Source organism: Falco naumanni, chromosome 1 (assembly GCF_017639655.2).
Source record: "Falco naumanni isolate bFalNau1 chromosome 1, bFalNau1.pat, whole genome shotgun sequence".
In the NCBI taxonomy this organism is placed as follows: domain Eukaryota; kingdom Metazoa; phylum Chordata; class Aves; order Falconiformes; family Falconidae; genus Falco; species Falco naumanni.
This window is the reverse complement of record NC_054054.1, coordinates 117968227-117993964: the sequence shown is the minus strand read 5'-3', so window position 1 is coordinate 117993964 and position 25738 is coordinate 117968227. Positions and strand designations below refer to the sequence as shown.

General features: G+C 46.5%; 1 protein-coding gene across 4 annotated transcripts in view; it reads left to right on the top strand.

Annotated features, from left to right (window-relative positions):
* The window catches only part of MAP2K4 (mitogen-activated protein kinase kinase 4), a 90069-nt gene that overhangs the window by 40056 nt on the left and 24275 nt on the right, over positions 1 to 25738 (top strand). For 2 of the 4 annotated variants that reach the window (XM_040580691.1, XM_040580707.1), the window contains exons 3-4: positions 12145 to 12319; positions 22017 to 22136. In XM_040580691.1, the coding sequence (XP_040436625.1) occupies positions 12145 to 12319; positions 22017 to 22136 (295 nt within the window). Of the gene's footprint in view, positions 1 to 6056; positions 6153 to 12144; positions 12320 to 22016; positions 22137 to 25738 lie in introns of all 4 variants that reach the window. The other 2 variants (XM_040580681.1, XM_040580698.1) reach the window with 2 other exon arrangements.

The window sequence follows — 25738 nt, the reverse complement described above, 5'->3', positions numbered from 1 at the left end:
GTAGGACTGTTCTCTTCTTCCTGCAAAGGTTTTAATATCTCAGCACTGCACTTCTGAATTTAGGCTGTCCATGCCTGGAATGAAGATTTGGAGCTTGTATGTTTCCGTTAAGCTTATTCATGTTGATTTTTCAAAGGTGCTGAGCACCTGGCTTCCTGCCACACTGTTAGGACCTGGGCTTCTCAGAACTTCTGGAAGCCTTAACCACCTACATTTGGGTGTCTTAAGTCAAATACAACCTGATGTTATAAACTAATCTGGCTCCCATGGCTCTGAGTGCTTCACATGTGCTGAGTGATTGAGCTGTGCAAACCTGAATGGTTGCACAAAACTCTGCGTTCCTCGTTTTGCAGATGGGAGGCTTGGGAAGAGGTAAAGGTTGGGCCAGAAGCTTGCAGTAGGGTAGAGAGTTCAAGGGGGGTCTCCTGATGATCTGTGGTCCACAGGCTAGCTGTGTGTGGCCTGTCCCCCTCCCGCTGCAGTTCGGAGCTGTTGTGTGTGCACAGCCATGGTCAGAGCTGCTTATTTGGGAGCAGCACCCTGCCCCCACAGCCACGGTCCCCTCGATGTGTGGCAGGTCCCCTTCCTGGTGTGCGAGGGAAGTCTGTCCCTTCCAGGGTGGGGAGGGGTGACCCGTGGTGGGAGGCTGTACGAAGATGGCGATAGCGGCCATTACCTTCCAAAGTGCGGAGACCTGGCCTGGCCTGCCCAGACGGGGGTGGCAGCCCGGGTCGTGGGAGTGGAGGAAGACACGTGGTGGTAGCAGGGGCTGTTGGGAGGCTGGGGGCTTCTGTGCCTGCCTGGAGCTGCCCGGGGCACCCCTGCTGTCCTCGGTGGCTCACAGACCCTGGCAGTTGGCACACAGGTGCCAGAGGCACACCGAGGCATGGATGTGTAGCATTTCCTAGTTCAGGGCATGATGTGTGATGCTCGTGCAGCCTCCTCAGGGCTTCTTTCACTGGCACGAGGGAGGAAGGCATATGGCAGAGGCAGAGCCACCATCCTGTGTTGCCTGTGAAGGTGTTGCTAGTGATGCTGTCCACAGTTTTCCTCCTGCAGGTCCACTGAGGTGGTGTCTGAGGAGAGTCCCTGAAGAGCAGCAGTTTTGCATTGGCTACTGTATTTGTTCTGCTGAGCTGAAAGGGGTGTGTGTGGGGGAGGCAGAGCATTCCGGTTCGAGGGAAATTGGAAAATTACCAGGTAGAGCAGTGGGGTGGAGAAGTCTGTTTTCAAACCGAACTCAGCCTCATTTGCCATCAACTGCATCAGTGTGGCTGCACGTTGGGACACAGAGAAGCTGCACAGCAGAGCGAAGCTGGGCAAAGTCTCCCTTGGATAGAAGTATCCCATAGACTTTCCTTCTAGTGCCTGGCTTTTAGTTACGTGTGCTGAGGTGCTGCCCACCCTTTATCTAGTAACACGGCTCCATGGGTGACCTGTGGCTGGCCAGATCCTTCCCTGAGACACAGAAGTCATCATCCTCAATGCCATCCATGCTGATGGCAAAAGCCGGGTGCCTGCAGCCTGCTCAGGACCAAACTTTTGAGGTACCTGTCACACTCCAGAGCCTGGAGGAGAGCCAGGGGTAGCTGTGTTTCTTGCTTAGTCAGCTTAGTTTAGAAAGCCCAGGTTTATAAACCTAAATAAGAGGTCAGTGCTTCAGTAATTTGCGTGCTTTAATGGGGAAGATGATTTGAGAACATCTGTTGTCCTGATCATTGGAGAGTGGGAATTTTCCCTCGGCTTCCTTGCTGTGTTTGAGACAAGAGATGGTGCTGCTTTTGTTTGAAAGCAGTCCAAAGTTTCAGGCTACGGAGGGTTCAGTGTGGTTTAAGAATTTTGGTTTTATTTAATTCTGCTGCTTGTGTCCCAAGGGTTCAGAGGTGGCATGGGGTCTGGCAGGAGCAGAGCTGCCACATTAGTGTTCAGTGACACCGGGGGTGCCTGAGTTAAAGCTGTCTTCACCCATCAAGAGAGACACATCTGGTCCTGGCATAGCTGTATGCTATTCACCTGAAGATAGAACTACTGCAGTGCTTATTTAAGAGAAGTGAAAGTAGCTCAAGTAGTTTCAGAGTCTGTATCAGCTCTTCTGTTCCCTTCATACTGTTGTGATAACAGAAGCATGATTTTCTCTCCTTTTTCCCTTTCCTTTATTTCTAGGTGCTGCATCCCCTAGCAAGGGCAGCAGTGTATGTGCTTTCTATGCAAACTGGTTGTAAATCGTGGTGCATGGAGATTTTAAAAGCATTCAGTACACCAAAATACCCTAATCTTTTCTGGAGGGTTAGAGAGAAAATGGTAGACCCACAGCTCCATTCATGTTGGACTTTTCAATAATGTTTGAATCTGTCAGTGTTTTTTTCAAAGTATTTTAAGACCTATGTGTCTGTGCTTTACCATTTTATCTGGTAAATTCTCTAAGCCATTCTAAAACTTGTATTTCATACTTTACAGAGAAGGTGCGATGTGTTGCCATCTCTGAGCCTTGAAATGGTCTGATTAGCTACATTCAGCAATGATATTTTGTGATTTAAGAGGTACAGGTGAGATCCAGCATTCCACTTGGGAACTGGGAGTTGCCAATTTTTTTCCCTTTCTTCCTCCAGCAATGAGTAGTCTTTGAGACTTGAGCTTTTGGATCAAAAATACCCTGCGGTCCCCGTGTCTTTTCTGCATCCCAGCGACTGCCTGAGCTGTGCACATCACTGCTGTCCCACCTAGGAGGGGGAATTGAGCATCCCCATATCTGAACTTACCAGTTTGTAAGGCATGCTCTAAAAACATACCAGACAGTATTGATTTCAGCTGTAATTTATTCAGGGAGCAGGAGGTGTTGTTACTCATCTTTATACAACATCTGAGAGCCTGGACTACCTTCCTGGCCTTTCTTCTTTAGCTTCTTTTCTCCTAGACCCATGAATCTGGTTTTCTGAGCTGGGAGTCAGTCCGGGGTCAACAGGGGCAATAGATGACCCAACCTGTATGTGTAGGGACCAGTGTCCTGGAACATGGATGAAATCCTGAAGCTGAGGAGAGCCTATATTCCCACGTTCCCTCCTCCTTGGGCAAATATAGGAACCGCTAACTTAATATGCCAAACGCGCTGGTGTTTGCAGAGGAAAATGGGATGAAGCAGGTTATTACACTGAATGTCTCTGAATATATAGCTATATATGCGTGTGTGTGCATACAGGGGTTTGGTCTCTGCCCATTTTTTGGATAAATATGTTGTTCAATGATTGTTTGCAAGTAACAAAGTGGGAGATTGCATACACAGTGGTCTGGCTTGGTGCCTGCGTGTAGGATTGGTGTCTGCTGTATTGTGCAGATGGTGTATCTGGTTTCTGACCCTAAGTGGCTGTCACTGTTGGATTCCGATTAATCTGGGATGGTCAGGTTCAGGTATTTTTCTTCTTTGTGTGACATACAGAAATGTCAGAAAGGATTTTATGTATAAACCACCAGTAGTCACATCTGTGACTTAAGTTGGACTTGAACCCTGTGTTTCCAGATGTGGACCTTGCAAACCACATTTCTTCAGGAAACCCCAAGAAACTGCCATTGCTGGTAGAGGAATAAACTTTGCTCCTTGCTGTTCTGCATACTCGGGATCACACTGCATTTCGTCAGAGTACATCTTTTATCTCTTCAGACATTAATCACCACCTCGTGGTAAAATATCTTTAATTTTACCCTGGCTATGGAGAAGTGAGCCAACTCTTCAGCTTTGGAGGTTCAAACTGAAGGAATCAATCATCCCTTTTGACTTCTGTACACATGAAGAAACGGAGAATAAAGAGAGGAGGGTCTGCAGATTTGGAGACTGCTTTGACCCCTCAGGTCATCGTCAACAACTTCTGTTGTTTTCGTCCTTTGCATAAATGAGTGACTTTCAGTGTGCACCATGGAGGACGTCTGGACTGAATGAATAGGATGCGACCCAGGAAAAAGAGCTGCTGTACAGAGATCATGGGAAGGACATTGTGGTGGGTTGGATGGACATGATGGAGGTGGGGGTTGGCCTGCAGGGCTGAATTGATTTTGCCCTTCTGCTTGTTTGAGGAATGACTTCTGAAAAGGACTTGGATTAATTTGATTTGCGGTATGTTATGTTGGTGAAAACTACAGGCATCATCTCTGAGGTTCTGGTGGATGTTCTTGCCTCCCAGGAAGCTCTTCCCAGTTTGGGAAACCTCATAAAAGAGAGAGCAAATGGCTGAGTCTACAGTGGATTATGGTGACCCTAAACAGTCTTCTCCTTGAGACTGTTTTAATTCCCTCCTTTGTAAAATATGCTTGGAGTAAATCTGGATGAGCAATCGGTCTTCGTGCCCAGTGTCACTGATGCCTTTGCAGCGACAAGCGTGGATCAGCTGAAGGTGATTGTTTGAAATACCTCTTGCTACAGCAGCGTGAAGGCGGTTGTCCTCTCTGAGGAATGTGGGGATTTCTCTATGATCCAGTTGGGTTTGTTTTGTCTCTCTGATGTTCTAGGTGGTCATTTCATACTAATGAAGGATGGGAAAGGTGACTCTGGGGCCTAACTCCTTACAGCATCCTTAATTGTCTGTAAGAGACCTTACCGACAGTCACCTCTTGGCTCCTGAGAGTCAGTGGAGAAAACTGCGCCGCACAGCTACCTCGGAGGAGACCGACGTTTAAAATCTCACCATGCTACTACACCATGGAGCATGGGGACCTTCAACAGGCAGCTGCTTTCACTGGCCTGTAGAGTCTTACGTCTTAGAGAAGGGATGCTTTAAAAATATGTCACACTTGGTCTGCTTGGTCTTGTCATGAGCTCTCCTTTGGTCACCGTGTTTATGATAGCTGCATCTCTGAGAAAGCAATCTCTGTCTTGCGGTTAGGCGATTTCTTTGACTCCCATCTGTCCTTGTCTGCTACAGAAAGAAAAGTACCGCCGGGTGCATTCTTGGCAGTGAATTTCAGGTTATTTCAGGCTGTTGTGCAGCCCAAAGTTGTTTTCATTTAATCCCAAATAGAAAATAAATCCCAAAGGAGAAGAAGTTGGAGGGCTTTTAGCTTTCCTGGACTAGGACTGGAATTTTATGACATACAGAAGTTTAAATTAGAAAAATTGCTTGTTAGAGTAGTTGAAACAAAAATGTTTCCTGTACTTGAAATAACAATGCTCATGATCTACCTCCAGTGTTTCCAAAGGAGCTGAGCGAAACTGTGAGTTTGCGTTGCTGACCATTTGCAGGTAGCTGCTGTGGGCGTTTGTACAAGCACCTGTGCGCTTGTTGTCTGTGTGCCCTCCACAAAGTGCTTAGCAGGACCCCGTCTTGCCCAAGCTACTGGAACCATTCTGAGATAACAGGCCCTTGTACTGGAAATGGAGATCTCTGAAGCTGGACAGCTTGAGGGACTCGGAGATCCAGAACCTGATTTTTGTTCTTAGATAAGTCTTGTAATACAGAGTGGTAATTAACCTTCATTTATCAGTCAGTTGTGTGACTCTGGAGGCAGTAAGAAAGGATGTAATTTTTCAAGTCATGCAAACTTACTCATTAGGAGAGGGCGTAAGGTGAACGACAAGCCTCCCTGGGAGACACCACCAGTCCTAGATTGGTGGATTCAGGATGAAAGCTAGATACTTTTTTTTAAAAAAAAAATTAATAAGTTCTGCTTTAGAGACCAGAAGAAAAACAGAGCAGTGATGATCAATGTGTCTCAAGGAAACAGCATGTCACTAACATATAGGTATTTGGTTAGTAAGTTGAATGCAATTATTCATGTTTCTAATCATAGCAATAATACAGTTGGAAATAATAATTGCTGTTGCTGTAAGAAAACCAAATTTTTACAATTTAATATATTAAAATATAGTTCAAATCATCAGATGTGGCTTTGCTTCCAGTGAGGGAAGGTTGCTTAGGCAAAATTTGGAAGAAGAATGTGTAGCACACTGACATCTACACTGAGCACTCCATGGGTAGTGTGACTAGCTGAGTATTGTGTTGTACGTTATTGTGTCATGTGATAACAGCACCATGTTTTCCTGTCATTTTCACAACTTTTCCTGGCTGAAGTGATACACAAGCAACCCTGGGTAGTAATCACATTGTCCCATTCAGTTTCAAAAGGAGAGAAGCGGACCTCATCCAGAAACTTTCCAGCAGGCTACAGTAAGCTTAACTGTCTGTTAGCCATTGTCAAATATTTTCCATACCCGCAAAAATGGCATCTATTAAATTAATGGAATTTGTCTCAGAAATAGTGTCATTCCACTGAGTGACTTTTGTGTAATGATAATGATGTGGCATCTCAGTATCAGTTGGCAAATTATTTAAAGTGGGTATTTGGGTTCTTTTGTTGATTCTTACAGATGTGCTCATGTCTCTGTTTCCTGCAAAGGCATAATGTTTCAGGAAAAGAGTCAGCATTCTCAGGAGGGTTATTTAAATTAATTAGCTCCGTTTTTTCTGGTACTATGCTGAAATGCTTGAATCCAGTGTAAGCTTTAAATACTTAGGTGTGGTGGGTTCAGTGATTGTGCTGCAGTCTGGCTCATGTCCAAATCAAAATGAGTTTGAGATTAATATGCTCAGTTAAATTCGGCACAGGCTTCGCCATGAGGAATCGAGCGGTTTCCTCCGTGTCAAGGGCAGGGTTAATCAAAATCCATTGTAACTCAGTAGTTTACCAGGGGAGCTTCATACAAAATATTGACATTTTAAAAGCCTCAGCCAAACACCGTTGAAGTCAGGGAGATTCTTTGCAGCCTTGAGTGTGTGCTAGACCAAGTCTTGAGGGCTGTGGAAGGGGCTGTGCAATCTTCCATACTTTGTTAATAGCTTTATTTTAAAGTTTTGGAAAGCGTAGAAATCCAGAGCAACGATAGGGAGAATTTCCGCCACTTGGTCATGGTGAAGGGGAGCAAGTGTACTTTGGCTTTCTGTCTGTGTAGGTAAGAGGTACAAACCCAAGTAATTTAAATGCCTTTGACACGTTTTCTGTATCTCTTATTCATGTGTAGGAATTTGTTATTAAATGTAACTAAGCCTCAGGACAACTTACATAGGTCAGAGCAAAACTGATGTAGTGCTGCCCCTCTTGCAAGGGCGCTGTTGCCCATCCCCTTATTGGATGTATTATTCTTATTCTCATGAGAATCCGAATGATTTGTGAGGGCCCCACCATTTGCAGCCCTCTAGGAAAAAAAGTGGAACATTTCTTTTGGAGACTTTCTCCAGTGAAATTTAAAGTAGGGTTGCTACTTCATTAGTGGTAGCCTGCAGGGTCTGAAAACTGTTTTATGAGTAACACAGGCAACGAGACAGAAGCGTTGCAGCCTCTCTAAGCTGTTTGACAGACTTGGTAGAAACATGTTAGCCAGAGTCACAAGCTGTGTTTTTACTCTGAACTTAGAGCCGTGCACAGTGTTATTAAACCCCTGCGGTTTGCATGGAAGCTTTTTTGTTAGGATTTACATTTCAGCATTCCTTTGGCTGATTGACCACAAATCAGTTTCTAAAGTCCCATTGTGCTGAGCAGCGTTTTACCAAACTTGTGGAGAAGTAGAATATGTTCTTATTAACGTGGTGTAAAAAGGAGCCTTAATGAGAGACTTCCTAGAAGAATCCAGCAGCACTACCCAGGCCGGTGGAGCGCAGCTGCTTCGCTGGGGTCCTCGACTCTGCAGAGCGCGTTGGTTCATGTCAATTGTCATGTCAGATACCTCAGCCTGGGGCTGAGTCCTGCAGAACTCCTACCGAACTAAAGAAAAGAGGAGTTAGGTAGCTACTACAGCATCTTTCTGGCCTTGCTTCATGTCTGATAACTTTCATTTTTGCTTAAAAAAAATCCACCAACTTTTTTTTTTTTTTTTTTTTTTTTTTTTTTTGTGCCAAGGAAGCGCTTGTTTTAAAAAGTTTTGGCCTCCCTGCAGTTTGGTGCTAACAGCAGGGCGAGGGGAACTAACACAGCCTGTCCGAGATCTTCCCAGTGCTCTTCATGGCTCTTCCCAGGAGAAGAACCTGGGCCTGTGGCCGTGGCAGGGGCTTGGTCACCGGGCTGGCAGTGGGCAGCCCCGGCCCGCGTGGGTCTGAGCCCTGCGCCGGGTGGGAGGGGGCGGCCGGCGGGGGCTGTGGGCTGGCTGGTGCTGGGAGCCCTGGGGTGACTGCTGGGACCGCACAGTAACCCCTGCGCCGGACACCCTACAGCCTTGCCCCATTGTTGCCCCATTGTTGCTATATAACTATCTCATTGCTACATTGTTGCTACAGTGTTGCTACATATTATGGCTACATTGTTGCTACATTGTCACTACATGTCCTTGTACATTGTTGATACATTGTTGATACATTGATACATTGTTGATACATTGTTGATACATTGTCGATACATTGTTGCTACAGAGCATTGCTACATTGCTGATACATTGTTGCCATGTTGTGATACATTGTTGCCAGTTGTGATACATTGTTGCCCTTGGAGCAGCTGCCTGAGCCTCTTTTGTTTGTTTGGTTGGTTTTTTTTCTTTTTTTTAATTTTAAAACCTCCCAGCAGCCAGGTGGGGAGCTGGAGGCTCAAGTCCAGCACAAGTGTCAGTTGCTATAGTCCCTACGGTGCATTTGAAAATGCTTCTTCTGAATGTTTGAGGGGTATCTAGCCCTCTAGCTGCTTATTGCAATTTTATTTTTTTTTTTTATGTTAATCCGCAGAAATCCATTTTACACATGCTGGTAATTTGGAGACTACGTGCCCGATTTTGCCCCGCATCCCTAGCCTTCGGGAGCTGTGGGTTGCACGGCGTAGAACCGGGGTGCCCGCCCGCGCCTGTGCGAGCGCTGGGGGGAGGGAGGGGGGTGGCAGTGGGTGCAGCCGCAGGGCTGGGCACGGTCACCTCTCACCTTCGCCAGGCACCGCTTTGTGTGGTCACCCTCCTGTGTCCTGAAGCAGGCCGTTGTGTCCAGCGCAGCGCAGGGTTTACGCAGCCGCTTTGTATGCTTGGGGGCATGTCTGCCCTGTGGATTTAAGTCCTCGTGTATCTGCAGCAGTGCAAATCTAGTAATAGGTGTAGTGCACTGATGATTTATTTCTTCTTATTGCCTCCCTCGGTTTTACATCAGAAAATTCCCATTTTATCTCAGTGCAAAATGTCTATGTTCTAGATTTGCGTTTTTTGAGCTGCTTTCTTGGCATGGAAATCCCTTGTCATTTTGACTTACACTGGAAAAATCCTAATATAAAATGTAGATTTTTGATGCTGAAAGTAATCATTGCATTCCAGTTACTGACTCTTAAGATAGACCATGCTGCTGAAAGGAAAACTGCGTTGTTTACACGTGACAAATCAGCTGAACAAGCAAAACCTATATTAAAATGTCTGTCACACTGTCAAACTTGTCATTTGTGTATATGGCCGTTTCCCTGGGTATTTGAAAAAAGTAAGTAGGAACTGTGATTGCAATACAAGGCAGATGGCATCATAAATGCATAATGGAAATTAAGCCAAATTAAGCTGCAGCACGTGAGGTTTTGTGGGCGGATGGTGACAGCACATCTCGATCCAAACCCCCGGGGCTCCGCTGCTCTACGCCCGAGTCCAGCTGCGCAGGGCACTTGGTGCAGACCCGCGGCCGGGTATTTCCCAGCTCACATCTTCTTCCCGGCTGCTCGAACCACCCATCCTGCAGCTGCGGGAACAATGGCACAGATCTGCTTTCATGCTACAGCTGGGGAGAAACAGGCTTCTTGTGTAACAAGGGCATAATGAATTCAAATTTGCTTTATCTTCTGACGTAGGGTAAGAAAAGCAAAGTTTCCTGGGAAAAAAAATAGGCAGAGGGAAGAGTGGAGCTGGGTTTGACTGCCTTATCTGAACAAATCACATCAACATTTAAATTTTTTAACTCTGAGAACTTCAATGTGAAATGTTGTTTTGAAACCAGAGACAGAAAGGGTTTGCTCAGAAAATCAAACCTTACATTTCACCCTCCTGGTAGCACCTCTCTGCCTTTTTTCCCATGCCTTTTTGAACAAGATGTAGTTCTCAATGGTCATGCTTCTTCCTGCCCACCAGCTGGCAGGAGGCAGGCAGGAAACGCCTGTTTGCTGGTGCTTCCTTGGCACCAAGCTTCTCACCTACCTTCTTCCTTCGAAAGAAGAACTATTTTTATGGCAGTGACAAAATAGGATGATTGAGCAGTTAGATAGTAACTAATTCATGCAGCTTCCAACATAAGCTGCCTGCAAGACAGCTGGCAAGTCTGAAGATCATGTTTCTTTTCTTTTCTTTCCCTCCGTTTTGTTTTGTTTGTTTTTTTGTTTGGGTTTGTTTTTTTCTTTTGGTCATTTTACTGCCTTATTTTCATTCTTTGCTTTTTAGTAAGCAAATTCCATGGAGAACCCTACTCAATACAGTGTTTAATATGTACAGAAGCTCAAAGATATGCTATTAGTGCTAACGAAGGGGTGTGACCTCTGCTGCGTGGGCTGCTGTGTCCGTCACATCTGTGCTGTATTGTAGCACTAGCGGTAGGTTTCCCAAATTGTTCCTAAGGGCAGTGGAGAGCCCGCTGCAGGGAGCAGCAGAGTGAGAACCTCAGGCTGGGCAGGCTGGAGAGCAGGGGGGACCAGGGCATTGCAGCCCAGTGGTGAGAGGAGCTGCTTGCAGCAGCTGGCTCACGGCTGCGGGACATGCAGCTGCTTGAAGCCCGGGAAGCACTGAACCAAAGTGCCACAGATTAAGCCGTTTGAACCGTAGCTCCTCCAGTCAGTTGACCTTTGGACGTAACCTCATTGCCCTCTCAAAACCCAAGTTCCAAATAAAACCCGGTGGAGGTTGTGATGGGTCCTCCATCACATCCAGCTGGGTAGCGTTGGCAGCTGCTGCTGGACAAACGACTGCATCTATCAGTGTGGAATTGGCCATCATGTGTTTATTCCTCTGGCTGATAAACTCAACAAGCTGTATGTATTTGGTAGAATATTTCATGTACGTTCTGCTCGTTGGGCTGGACCCTGGGTGAGCAAGCGGTGGCTTAATCAAATCCCCAAGAGAAGTGCTTGGAGTCCCTGGGATGAGTTTGACAGAATCTCCCTCATGCACAGGGTGGTCAGAAGAACCTGTGTGCTTTCATGTCTGTGTGAGATGGGTGTGCCCTGCAGTGGGAACTGTCTTTAATGCTGTTAATGCTACTTGAAAGTGGGAAATTCAAGCTTTTGGCTTACTTTATGACCCAAGAAGTGTGAACCAGCTAATTAATTAAAGAAAACCTGAAAATTTGCATGGCATTTGAAGATGAAAAGTGTTGAAAATACTTGTGCATTTCCTACTAATTCAGTGATGGCATTGCTGCATTTGAATGAGTAACTAGGGGTACCTTAAAGCAACTGTTGAATTCTTCTGTCCTACAAATTTTGAGCATTGGTCTGCTCCTTACCTGGACAGGTCCTGGTGGTTTTAGTAGGGACAGTGTTTGCCTGAGAATGTTAATTTAGGTGTTTAGCAAAGACACACTTGAACAGGCAGGTTTTGTTTTCTTATGTCACAACAACTTGGTTTTTATAAATATAGATTACTGGATCTTTATTTTATTTTTTTAATATAAATTAAATGATGACCTAAAACATTTGGGTTTTTTTAAGTTGCAGTTTTCCATTAAGAGCAAACTCTTTCTAAAGTCCCCTTGATTCCCACAGAAGAGCTTCCCCGTGTTGCATAGAAGCCCAGCTAGAAGGCAGACAGCTGCTGGGAGCGTGGTGGTGTAGAGCAGCAGAAGCTTTGGGGAGATGGGGCTGGGGAGTGCTCTTCAGGCTCTTGGTTCTGCATGATACCAGATCCTGTTTGAGGCCTGATGTATTTTGTACAAAGCAGAAAGAACTGTGTGAATGAGTGATTAGAATGACTCTACTATATGAGACACATTGAATTTTAAGCCGCAGCTGGAGAAACTTATCCTTAATTGAAGCTGTGGGCAAGTGTATGTCATTTTTGATTTAACATTTTCCCTTACCCCTGCACCCCCCACCCCAACCAAAATCCTTCGTGGAGTCAGATTGTTGCTGTAGCCTTTGTGAACCCCTCTCTTCTAATGTTTAATCAAGTGCTGAAAAGAGAAATTTACAGACTATTTAAAATGTGGAAAAATTGCTTCCCAATATTTTTGACAGAGAGAGACTGAGAACACACAGCATTGAATCATCAGGAAAATTGAAGATTTCCCCTGAACAACATTGGGATTTTACAGCAGAGGACTTGAAAGACCTTGGAGAAATTGGACGAGGCGCTTATGGTTCTGTCAACAAAATGGTCCACAAACCAAGTGGGCAAATTATGGCAGTTAAAGTAGGTGATGCCCATACTTACATTTGTACTTCAGTCCATTAGGGATGAAATGTGATGGAGAATTAATGTTCTTCCATCTAGCACCCATCTACTGCTCTTTTCTATTTATTTCCAGTGTAAAGGCTGCTATTTGCTGAAAATACATTGTATAATGGGCATATTGTCAAGTGATTTGTGAAGCTCTCATAACTGCTTGTGCCCTTTTGAAAATGCCTGTCAGGAACCTACTGTTTTGAGGGGATCACATGTCTCTGGAGACTGATAATGGGGCATGGGCCTTTCACCTCTGGGTCACTGGTTCAGATACAGCCTAGGCTGGTGGTAGGCGCAAGTTGGTATCTTCTGAGGCTTCTCGGTGTCTTCTGTGAAATAAGGTAGTGACTTAAAATTTGCTTTTTATGTAAGCATGTGCCATGGTATAGCCTCACCAGGAGGAGCTGGAATAGAGCAGACATCTTTTAGGGAGTGTTTTGCTCTGGCTGATGTGTAACGGAGCGTCTTTTGCTTTGTGCTTGCCATGCTGGACCTGCTGTGGAGGTGGAAAGCATAGCAGTCTTCTGGACTGTCCATTTTCTACCTTATACTACCCAAAGACTCACTAGAAAACCAGATACAGTATGCAACCTCATTTCCCAGCTGGGCAATGTGGGGTAATCTTTGTCTTGCCACAGCAGTGCTGCTGCCTGGGCATCTTTGAGGAGCTGCTTGTCTGTTGAGGTGGGCAGCAGCCATTCTCTCTCTCTCCCCCCCCTTTTCTGTGCTTGCTGTGGGCTGGCAGCAAACTACATCAGTCTTTTAACTTGGTGATATCAACTGTAAGTGCTCCCATAGCTCCCATGAAAGCATAGCAGTGAGCTATGTAACAGTCTTGCTCCTTTTCCAAATCTCTGTCTTCTTTGAAATATTCCCTGATCTGGTCTGGAAACGTTCACTCCTGCTGTTCTCAAGTGCCAGGCAGATGTGCCTCAGCCCTGACTCTAGCTGCTGTGACTATAATTTACTTGTCCGTAGTGTGTCAGGTTACTGGAGTAACCACCATCCTTTGGTTTTCTTCACTAAATATTGACTTTCTCACAGAGGTGGCATCGCTGGCCAGGTCTGAGTGTTTTGGATCACCATGCAGTGGTGTTTCAGCCTGGTTTTGAATCCCTAAAAGTCTCCGGTGGAGCTAGAGACTGCCCGTAGCTAAAGACTTGTTTCTCTCAGTTGCCTTTGCTGGAACTTTTAGATGGAGTTTGCAAATGACAGGTTGAAAACTGCTGAGGTAGTGCTGTGATGTGACCCCCAGCTCCTCAAACCCAAGGGGTGTGACCTGGGCAGCTCTAGCTTTGCTACTGTGATGATGATAACCACGGGTGAGAAAAAGGCATACCTCTGGCTGAGTGGCTTTGTTTCCCAAAGCTCTGCAGTGGGTACAGCTGTGCTGGGAAGAGTGCTTTGTTGGATTAGCTAACATTATTGAGAAGGAGATGTGTCTGCTGGCACAGAAATTTTGTTGTCCCGGACTGCGTTTGCACAAGGGCTGGTAGTGTTGCAGGGTGATAACCCTGTCAGTGTGAAGGGTCCATGGTGCAGGTACAGCTCCCATCCGAGAGGCAGAAGGCACCAGTGCTGTGTTCTTGAAGCACAGGGTTGGAGGTGACGCTGCACAGCATGTTGAACTGGCTTTCCCAAAGGAGGAGAGGTGGTCTGAGCCTCAGGGGGTTGCTGGGCTTGGGGGCTCGCTTTTAAACAAACAAACCCTGTTAGGTTTACAGTGTCTAAACTTTGAAATATCAAAACTGTGGGCTGGAATGGTGCCACCTTCTTTTCTCTGAACCCACTCCCCTGGGGCAGGCATGGCTGGGCCTCCAGGAGGAAGGTTGGAGTGTCTGGGCAACCACATAATTTCTAAAATGTGAGTGTAAGGGACCGTTCTGTTTTTCCCAGTGGGGATCAAACAGTAAACCAAGCAAAGACAGACCTGTGGGTGGAACAGTAAGTGAGGTCTCTGAGGCAGCAGCAGCTGTTCCACAGATTGGATGGTGTGGTTATTGGAGATGAGGTTTCAGGACAGGGTTGGTCTTAGTCTAGTGAATAGTTCATCCCAAACTACTCAGCCTTTTCTTTGCCAGATTGCTGTTGCTGAGGTTGCACATTAATCTCCCTGCTCCTGCTCTAAGTCTGCCCTACAGGCCATCTGTGTTTGGGACTGTCCACCTTCTGCTCTGTCTCCCACCTCCCTGTGGTGTCCTGATGGCTTCTGAAGCCCCAGCTCCCTGCCTGCCTTCAGGGAGAACAGCTCCTCTCCATGGTCTCTCCTTGCTCTACAGGCAGGAACTCCAACTTGTTTTCTTCTCCTTCAGCATAATGCCCTTCTGGAAGAGAAGGCTGAGAAGGGGAATGGTGGTTTGAGAAGAAAACGTGCCAGACTAGCGATTTGAGGTCTTGGCTACAATCTCAGTGACACCTGCTTGCAGCTCTGTGGCGCGGCACCATGCTGTGTGCGGGCATCAGGAGTGCTGCCCTGCAGCTGGCTGGATTGCAAAGCCCGTGTCTCTGGTTATTTGGTGGTGCTGCTGTCCCTCTCCTGTGCTTCCCTAAGAGCAGCATCGGTGCAGCAGACAAATCATCCTTGGAAGGACATTCAGCAGTAGGAAATAGCTTTATGGTGACGGCAAGCCAAAAGTTGTCGTCTGTTCTAAAAAGTTGTGTTTCACTAGCAATGGCTCCGGAAGCTGCTAATTAGATGCAGAGAAAATTGGTATGGGGGCCTCCCCCAGCTGCTCCTCCATCCTTCACCACCACTACCCAGATTTCTACTACCACGGCTGCAAATTTCCAGCACAGTCAGGTATCTTCCTACCCCACTCCTGGAAGGGCCAAGTCCTGTTTTCAGCTGCCCTGACCAGGCTGCACTCCTTGTGGCTTGTCAGCCCCTTCTGCTGTGGACAGATTCAAATCCTCCTTGTTCTATAAGCACGCAATGTGAAATGTTGCTCTTTCCCCCCGCGCTGGAGTCTTTCTGTGGCTGATGGCAGCACCTGCTGTGCTAAAGCAGCCTGGTGCCTCTGGGCGTTCATACTGCTCACCTCTCAGCCTACGCAGCCTGCATCCCCTCAAATCCTGTTCTGAGCTCCTTCCTCTGGCTTCTTCTAGCTTGTCATGCCTTTGCACAGGGAGCAGTCTTTGGTTCCTTGAAGCCTGGTTTTGCTTAGCCTTCTGCTTTCTCCCCCCTTGGCACATGTGGCACCGCTGCTGCGGAGCCCACCCACACCTGCTGCCCTGGGACCCCCCGAGCTGCCCAAGCAGAGCCTATTTGCTTCCTGCCTATATTTGTTACCACTGCAGGAAAATAATTCCTGAGTGCTGAAATATCATGGAAATTACTTTTGATCTGCCGGTGGAGGCACTGCTTTCTTTCATTTTTCCTTTTGATGTGTTTTGACCTTACCAGGCAGCGTATGGATCCTGGCAGCTGCAGCGAGGGTACCTAGCTGCTCCAGCGGGAAGGGCTGACAGACCCCCAGGCCTTTTTGCATCCCTTACCCTTTCTGCCATAGAGGCCCTCTTCCTAGAGCCATCAGGAGGAGGAGGGGAGGAAATAGGAAAGAGGAATCCAACTTGGAGGATTTGTATTCAGACCTTTCTTGTTTTTGCCCCTCGAAAATATTGTATTGCGTTTCCTGAATCTTTATAAAAGACAGTCCTCTTATTCATGTGGTCCCTTCCTCTCTTAGGTCCTCCTAGAGATGTGAAATCCATTTGCTCTGGGTCAGCTGGCGTTGTGCTCTTCCTCTCACTGAAGAAAAAAACCCTATTCATTTTCTTGAGGATTTATTGGCATATGAGGTCAACACTCTTCCAGGTGGGAAAGAGAACAGCCCAATTTTGTCCAGTGCCAGCTCTGTCTGCAAATTCACAATTGCAAGGCCAGTTTGTACATTAACTCCTCACCTCCTTGGCAGGTTTCTCTTCTGGGCTCTTCTTCCTTGAAGAAGTAGCTGCCCTGGCTGGCATTTCCCTGCAGCACCACCAGCTCCCTGCAATGCTGCCTGGTTCAGCTTCCAGTTCTACCCAGGGGCCTTCGACTTTGCTTCTGGTTTCTCATTTTCTCTTTAATCTGTTTTCACTTGGTCTGTGGCAGTTCGTAAGTGACTTGTGAATAATCTCCTGGGCTGCTTCACTCAGCAGAGCCCTGATCCCTTCTCAGGATGTGCTCCAGTGCCGTCACTCCTGCTTTCATCCTGGAGGCTTCAGAGTAAGTGCAGTTCTCCAGCCCCTTTTAGTATTTGCCCTCCAGCATCACTGTGTGGTGTTATCCCAGCTGCTCCAGGGGGTTGTGCATCTGGTGGAGGACACCACAAATCCGAGGAACAGGACTGCCTTTGGCACATCAAAGCAACCGTAGAGAAGCCCCACTTTATTTTGGTGAAAAGGTTTTCTTGGGAAGCTCACCCAGCAACTGGGGGGTTTCTTTCTGTCCTGAGGTTTTTCCCTGGCACTGGTGATAGCTCACACGAAAAAAAAGTGTTTTAAAAGATCTTTGGCATATTTGGTTTTTTTCCAGACTGGTGTAAAAATACATAAATGAAAAAGAGCCCAAACTGGAATGAAAGCTGGGGAGTGTTCTCCCTGTTGGAGCAGAACGCTCTGCTTTTGACTTAAATACTGTGTTGTAAGACCTGGTGTGGGTTTTATTAGCCAGGGTACTTACAAAGGCCTCTTGAAGGCTAGGAAAGCTGCTTGTTTGAAGAGTTCACAAGATAAAGAAGTGACTATTTAAAATAGCCAGCCTTTAATCTGTTAGGTGGTACCTGTGCGGGTCAGGACCCCAAGCACGGCAGTGATGTCCTCAGCCTGCTGGCGGCTGGCAGGAGCCCCCTGCCTCCCACTCCTCTCCCCTTCGGCTCTGCTAGCCCTGGGGCTTTCTGCCCCGCAGCAGCGAGTGCCTTCAGCATTTGGGGTTCAGTATTAGCAGAAGCTGCCCATTTCTTTTCTGATGGTTCAGCTGGCTGAAAAATACACCATCCAGAGATGACTGGAGTGGTTTGTGCTTTGGTTGACCGTTCAGCTTCTTGTTGTGGCCCCGTACAATCTTCTTTTAATTGTATTAATTTTCTGTCAGAAATAGTTATAGCCAGAAGAGTAATCCAGCAGAGGGCATTTTTGTCCACAGTCGTCAATGTTTGGTTTTCCCCCTCCCCAAAAGATTTAGTGATTTTCAGCCATGTACCAGAATTTTCTCTACCTTCTGATACCTACTGTATAACAGCCTAGCTGATGTAGTCCTGCTCTGCAGTGTTGCCTGGTCTAGTTTCCAGTTCCAGCCAATGTCCTCAGGTATTGTTGCTGGTTTCTTGTTTTCTCTTCAGTCTGGTAATATTTTTGGCCAGACTACAGGTGGTCCTCCTCTTCTTCTGCTCTAAACTTGTCCTAAGAAAATCAGAAACAATTTCAAGATCAGTTGGGTAACCAGAGAAGCTGGCTGAGGCACTGCACAGAGATACAGAAAGTTCAGCAGGGAGTCGAGCCTGTGAGGTGTCTGTGTCAGATCCCTGTTCTTCCTGGAGAAGCCAGGAAGCTGTGGAGCCATTTCTTGTTCAGAGCACAGTGCTTCTTTTCCATCATTTTGCCTCGTAGTCGGTGCTCTCATCCGTAGCTTTAAAACAGATGTTCATGTCTTTGGCTTTCGCAGGATTTCTCTGATGGCAGTCTCACAGCTGAAATAGGTTGCTAGTATCAGATACTCCTGAGAACAGAAAATTTGACATTTATTTCTACCTCCATAATCTCTCCATCCTTACCTGGATGCCTCATAGCTCATAAAACCCCACCAAACTGACACTAAGCTCAGTCAAGGGGGCAGTTTCTCTGTCCTTTGCGTTTCTCATATGACTTCTGGAGAGAAGCCTTGGGGCTTTTTGCAAGTTGGCTTCATGGCAAATCATCATATCCGCTGTTCGCACAATTAGGTACCCTCTCCCAAGTTGACTCCTTACGGTTTATTGAGGAGAGTTTTCTGTTTTGCTCATCCATTAGGGTAGCTGACTGAGAGTTGGGGAAGCCAGTCCTGCTGGTAGTAAGTATGTTGGGAAGGGAGTGAGTAAGGGCGAGAAGGAAATGGTGGGAGAGAGCGAAAACCTTGTTATTGCAGGTAGGAAACTAGCTGTGATCAGTGGAAGACCTGACATACTTGTTTCGGCAGTAAATGTGTTTCAGATGGGTAGATAAATATTCTTGTCCTCAACAGCAAGTGGGCCAACCCTCTTTCTCCTGCGGTTGGGTGCCCTGGGTCCCTGCCATCCCCTGGGAGCACCAGGCCACCGTGGCACTGCCGAGCCCCGCTGCGCTGCCTGCCGGGGGCTGCCAGCCCTGTGTGCAGCATGGCTCCGCCTGGTCTTGTAGCCCAAGGGGTTGGTGTTCAGTTTGGTGTTTACAGGTTGTTTTTTTCTTTTCTTTCCTTTTCTTTTTTGGACTGGTCGCTACCCGCTGCAGCTGAATCTCTTTGTGTGTGTGTTGGGGCTGGGTGATGTCTCTTCTGTTTTGGGTCTGGTTTCTGGCATCTGTCTGGTTTTAGGTTTGAGCGTGGTCTGGTCCGCAGCATAGGCTGTCCCTTTGCTGTTGATGCTGCCCAGGGCACAGCTTTCGGAGCTCTTCTTCCTGCTATCAGGAGGCTTTGTCCTAACCTCTGTTTGTATTAAAAGGGCTGGAGAATTTCCTCCTGGAGGATTTGATGCAGTTTTAAGTTTGAGGCCAACAAGGAACCATTAACAAAGAAACTTTCCACAAGCTCTACTACAAACGCCACTTTTTATATATGTGGCTAGTTTGGCCATGTCAGTGCCTGCATGCAGTAGAGCGACCAGGCGGGAAGGTCTGAGAACTGAAGCTGTCAGAACTGTTCATCCCTGTCTTAAATGGTGTCTTCAGGCTGTTGCCTCACCTTGTGTCTTCCTTCCCTGCCACCTCCCGTGTTCTTTGGGGAGTCTGTCTGTGGTAGCTGCTGCAGTGTCTTGCATTCTGCCTTGGACTTAGGTAGCAGGTTGCCATGATGGCTCATGTGCTGTTTGGATGGTGGCTGCTGTTTACTTCAGTCACCTTTTGCTGTTTTGTTCTTGTTTTGCTGGTGGACACTGGTTCCATAGGTGGTGAATTGGGACCACTGGTCTGCAGCAGACTCCCTAGTGCACCAGCTAAGCAAAGCCATCTTTTCCAGCCTGGGCTGACCCCAGCCCAGCGCTGTGTGGCATGCTGCCCCGACAGCTTACCCTCCTCTTGAATTTGCCAGTCTCTGGTCTCCAGCACTTTTGTATGAGACCTCCCAGTCTTGCATCATGTCCTTAACTTTGCTCCCTGAAGCAGTGTTTGTTGGGGACGTGGTGCTGGCTTCTCACGGTGTCCTTTGGCTCCCGTGTCTGCCTGGATGCTCTGCCTTATAGCTGACCCACTGCCCACCCTCTGGGTCCTCTGTGTGCCTTTTCCATTTCTCCCTGGGGAGACAGTGTTTGGGAAAAGGAGGAGTCTTTTGAGTTCAGTGTTGTTTTGTGCTGCAATTAAAATTGCCTCCTCCATAGCATGTATTAGATGCTTTCCAGAGTTAGAGTAGTAACAGCAGAGAAGGGGGATGTCAGAGGTGGGAGGAGATCCTTCCAGGGGAGGTTGTGGAGTTTGAGGAGCATGCTGCAGGGATGGCTGTGACAGGGTTATGCACGTGCAAGAGGAATGCAGAATGGGGCTGGGAAGATGCCTGGATGACCAGGCAAGAGGCTTCTTGGAGACAGACACAGAGTTGGCACAGAAGGGAGATGCGAGTTACAGTGTGGAGAAAAGCTCCTTTTGGTATTGCTCCTCACCAAAGAGGTGAACTTTTCAGAGCAGTCGTAGCATCTCGATGAGAGACTGAAACAGTTCCTCATAGGTCCCACCATGGTGGCTTGGGCATCCATTGTCTTCTGTCGAGGTCAGAGCAGTGGCGTTACCCTTTCACGCAGTGCTGGTGCTGTGCCATCTAGAAGGGAGACAGTTAATCTGCTCAGCCTTTGGTATCTCAGCAGGGGTTGCAGAGTTTTACGTGGTGTAGATGCAAGACAAAGAAATAATCAAACTCATCAGGCTTTCTTCAGTGGTATGTCTGAACTTCTGTGGAACAGACTTGAACCAGTGACCTAGAGGTGAAGTGTTTCAGTTTCATGACTAGTCCGTTGAGCCAATCTTCTTGTTCTGTTTGTAACTACAAAATCCCATCCTCCCAGTGGCATCGCAGGGTGTGGGTGTGACAGATTGGGGTTGTGCTGGGCAAGTCTCTTGCCAGCTTTGCTGAGCACTCTAGAATTCACTGGGAGGGAAAAGGGCAATTTGAACATGACAGTTACTGGTCTAGGCCAAACTAGAGCTACTAGAACTTAAGAATGAGTGGTGAAATACCAAAATATCAGGATACACTAAAGGTAAGGAAAATTATAGTGTTGATACTGTCCTCATTTTGTGTGGGTCATCACAAAATAGTCTTAAGGTCCATAATCGAGCACTGTTTCTCATGGTGCTGTATGAATGGCCAGCCTTGGAAGTACCTTCAGATACTTAGCCTTGTGCTTGCCGATGTGTGTGGTCTTGATGCCACCAGTTCACAGGGCAGTAGTGGCAGTGGGAGTGAGTACTCGTATCTAGCAGATTTTTCCCACAACCTTGAATAAGTTTTTGGATAGCCAAATAGTTTTTCTCCTCAAGAAGGGTCCAGGCTACCTCTGTTGCTTTGGACTTCTTGCCAAATTATTTTTTTTCTTGGGTTTTTTTCTTTTTAATGATTTTTCAACATGAGTCACCCCTTCAGGATCACGATTTCCTTACCTGTGATTCAGGGAACGCATTAATTAGTGCGAGTTGTTAAATATGTCTGTAAAATCACGTGAAAAACTGTGGATGGTCTTCTCCATCCCTCATTTAACAAGCTTCATGTTTGAATGTGTAGTTTTCAATTTTCAAACTTGCATTGTTCTTTCAAGCCCAAATGAGACTTTTCTTTATATGTAGTCTATATATAAAGTATAGTGTGTGTATATATATTATTATATACACATAGTGTGTATATGTGTGTGTATATATATATAGTTTTTTACACAATGCTAATGTTCCCTAGACCAGTACGAGGTAAAGAATTGTTAGTTTAATGAGAAGAGCTCACGCGACTGTTGGCCACCACTAGCACTACCAGAGCAATGTCTTCCCTTGGTTATGTGATGGTCCCTTTTCACCATGCCAGCCATGGTGGAAGGAACCTTTTTGTCTTTTGTGCTTGTCTTCAAAATTTTAAACATAACGTTCCTTGGTTAAATTTCAAAAGAGCCTTCGATCCCTGTCCAACATGGCTAAGAATTGTGTGGGAATTTGTTTTGAAACGAAAGTCTGAATATGTTGGTTATGTAGTTTTCAATGAAACTTCTGCTCTTTAATTTCAATCTAACATTTAGTCTGAAAATGTTGATGCTCATGAGAGGAATGGGGATTTTATAGTCTGAATTAAATGGCTTTAGGGGTTTTCAGTTATATTTCTTGTTTGAGAACCCAGGTTAATTCTCTAGAGTGTGTTTGAGCATGCCTTGGGGATTGCCTGCTCAGCCTTGGGTTTGGGGTCCCTGGCATGTTTCTGCAGAAGTGGGTCTGAGGATACAGTAATGGCATGTAAGTGATAAAGTCTCTGCCACTCTTCCTCTTTCAGAGAATTCGGTCGACAGTGGATGAAAAAGAACAGAAGCAGCTTCTGATGGACCTTGATGTAGTAATGAGAAGCAGTGACTGCCCGTATATTGTTCAGTTTTATGGCGCACTCTTCAGAGAGGTGGGCACTCCAAACTTGCTTCATTTATAGCAGAGTTTGTTTTTTACCTTTTTTTCCTTTGCAGTTTCCAACTTGCAGTAAGGAGGAGAAAGTCAATTTATGTTAGGTTTCTTAGCTCTCCACTTTTAATCAAGGGTACTTAACCAGGAGACGCAGACAAGTGGGTGCTGCTGAGCACACACATGCTATTCCCATTCGTTGTTATGTCCCTCTGCATGTTTCAGTCTCCTTCTTTCCTGCGTTTCTTCTCTGTGATGAGCTCTGGTCCCTGGCTCCCCCAGACAGAGTGCGTGCTGCCAGGCTGGGCGCAGCTCTGCAGCATGGCACTTGGACACAAATGTGGTTCATGCCAGTGACTGTCAGATGTGACCATGTGGAGGACCTGTGTCCTTGTCACGGAGGTGGCTGCTGTGATAGTAGTCCCAGCTCCCTACAAGGTTATCTGATGTATGTATGTATGTACCAGGGCTGTGTCAGAGGCTCCCAATTGACACGCACCTCTCTTGAAGTGGTTTCTACCTGCAGATATGTAAACAAACAAGGGCAACTGTGCTGGGTCAAATCAAAACTCCCAGCGGGTTGTTCTGTGTCTGGCAACGGCCCGTGGGATCTGCTTACAGAAGCATGTGTGATACTTCGCCGTAGCCTTCAGTTGTGTGCAGCTGGGTGTCTTGTGAGCTAGATGTGGCATCTTTGTGCTCAGTGATTGTTACTGGATTTCTTTTCCATTAAAGTATTCAGTTTCCCGAATACATGTATGTTTTTTGCATCCATGGTGCTCCCTGAGAGGCATTTGCCTTGGTTGTCCAGCCCTCATTTGAAGGCAAATCACCTTGACTAATTTTGAATTTTCACCCTGCTGGTTTTTTGAGTGGTGCCTCTATTGCTTCCCCTAGTTTTTGTATTTGAGGAGGCAGTAAACAGTTGATATTCATCCATCCTCTCCAGGCCACTTAGGATTTTATGGACAGTGCCTTATTCCCCCTCTGTTGTGTGTTACCCAGCCTGAAAACTGCCAGCCTGTGTCATACATGGAACCCCTTCCAGACCTGTGATCATCTTTCTTGCCAGTCTTGGCATTTTCAGGTTCTGCTCTGTCGTTTTGGGAGAGACCAAACCTGCATGACTGTTCTTGAAAGGAGCAGTACCTGCTATAGCTCGTCTAGGGGCTGGAATTTTCTGTCCTTTTACGCACACAGGTAGCGTGTGCTGTGGAGTGGGTTCTTCAGCATGATGCTTCCATGAGTGCTTCCCAAGTGAAAACAGAATTAAGAGCATTGAAAGCTATGTCAGCTGACCACTGTTAATCCTGACATACTTCAGCTGTTCGTGGCCAGGAATATGGTGTTAATCACTGCATGTTTATGACTGTTTTAGCGTCCACTCACTGTAATTTAAGGTAGGTATTATGCTGCAGGGCCGCAGAAGGTATCCCTCTATCTCCTTGTGCTTTACTCGGGCACTTCCATTCCTATCTAATCTTGAAGGACCGGTAAAAACAGCTGGGAAGCTGGCCTCCTGCATGCAGCCCGGACAGTCTTACACAGTGGTTGGAGCCCACAGACAGTCACTAGGCTGAGCTGAGTCTGTTCAGTACAGACAGAAGAGGAATACAGTGCTGTTGAGCAGCACTACTTGGCAAGCATTTGGTCCATTTGCAAGAAAAGAGTTTTGGAGAAGATGGATGTCAAAACCTGACTGCTGCATCTCCTTCTCCAGAGAACAGTCGCTCCTGCAGCTCTCCCACAGGTGTGGATTATTCTTCCTCTTCTAATTGCTTTGGTGTTGAAGCTGACACAGTGTAGGGTGCTAGACATGTAGCCTTGCCTGTTTTCCACTATTTCAGCACAAATCCAGTAAATCTGCTCAAGGGAAGAAGGAAAATAGAGACCTACTGGCAGCTACTTGTCTTTGCATATTATCAGGCATAGCAGCCTGTGCAGTCTTTTGGGGCTTTATCCAGGAACTGTTAGAGAAATAAGGTCAATGTTGTAGTTAAAGCCCCAAACTGGGACTAAATATTCAGTTCCTGCTTCTAGAGGGTCTGCCTCTGTGGTTTTGCCAGGTCACTCCCCTGACTTTAAATCTCAGTCTCTAAAATAAGGATAATAATCCTCCTTTTCCCCATGCTCTGCTTATTCTTATCTGTTTAAACACAAAACCATTTTGGGCCAGGAGGCATTGTCCATGTTCACACAGTACAAGCTCCTTCCAAGTGTGGAGCCTCAGCTTTGGCTGAAATTTTCCAGCTTTGCTGAAATACAAGTGATAAGTCTGTCAACTGGTGTGAAGAAAAGTCTCTGGGCAAGACAGTGTCTTGCCAGATGCTGATGAGCAACATGTTCAGAGCTGTTCAAGCCTGTAACCCCTCTGCAGCTCTAGGCACATCCGAGGATTTAAGTATAAATACATAAATAGTACAAAACCCTACGCTGATCAGCACCCAAATGTCAGCCTGGCTTCTGCTGCGCTATTTTGTCATGTCCAAAATCCTGTCCTTCTGCAGCCAAGCAGGGCTCCTTCCGTACCCGTCTGGGAAAAGTTTCAGTGAGGTCACTCTGGGTTATATCGTGTTGGCCCCTTGAATCCCTTTCCTCCCACCCTCAGCATCCATGGTACTTGCTTCTGAGGTGAAAGCAACCTTCCCCACTCCTAGGTCCCTTGCTGCCAAGGTGATGTTCCAAGTCAAGTACCTCAGAGGTATACAGGGTGATCTGGTATGCTTGGATAAGGTTTTCTGTGTTGTCATATTAACTACATGTTCTAATATTAATTACATCTTGTAATGCTAGGAAACTATGACAGCAGAGAAGCACAGAAAGGGAAAATAATTTCACCAGTACATTTGAACCTGTCTCCTCCCCACCCCCCACTTAGCAGATCTGTTTCCAAATAACTGTGAACAATCCAGGTCAATGCTGCACCATCCCCAAATATTACACAAATACTTCTCCCTATATGTATTCGGTCTCACTTGTTCAGCAAGCATTTTCTGATCGCGAAATTCTTCTCTGGAACTGCTCCTGCTTCTCCCTCAGCGGGCAGCATCTTAACACATGTTGTTCTTCAACCATATGGGCCATTCTTCTGTTGTTACATATGTCTGTGTATGTAATGTAACGTGCAAGAATGCAAAACCTACAGGTTGATAGCCGAGTGTGGGACTTCGCTTGAGTTTATGGGCACTCATTAAATGAGATTAAATTACCTCTTTAATGAAGCAGAAACAAAGCTGAAAAGGTAGAAGACAGTGTTTCAGCCTTTGCATGGAGTTAGAGGCTTCAATGCAGTGATGCCAGATAGTGCATGTGCTGGTCAGGTCCTCCACGGGTCAGTGCTCTGCTTGCTCCTGCTGTTGTTGGTGGTGCTGTGGCCTTCATGCCGCTGTGTTGCACCTCTCCATGATGTACTGCATCCTTCTAGTGCAGCTGTTGAGGGGATTGCCCTATTACTTGGTTCTCTATCTATCCTAGGCAGAAAAAACCCCAACCATTGTTTTTTCAGTAACAGAAAGAATCCCTGAGCACTGACATGGTAATGTTTGGCACTTAACATGGTTTTCATGTCCACAGCCTGACTTCTTAACAAAATAGAGAAGAAAG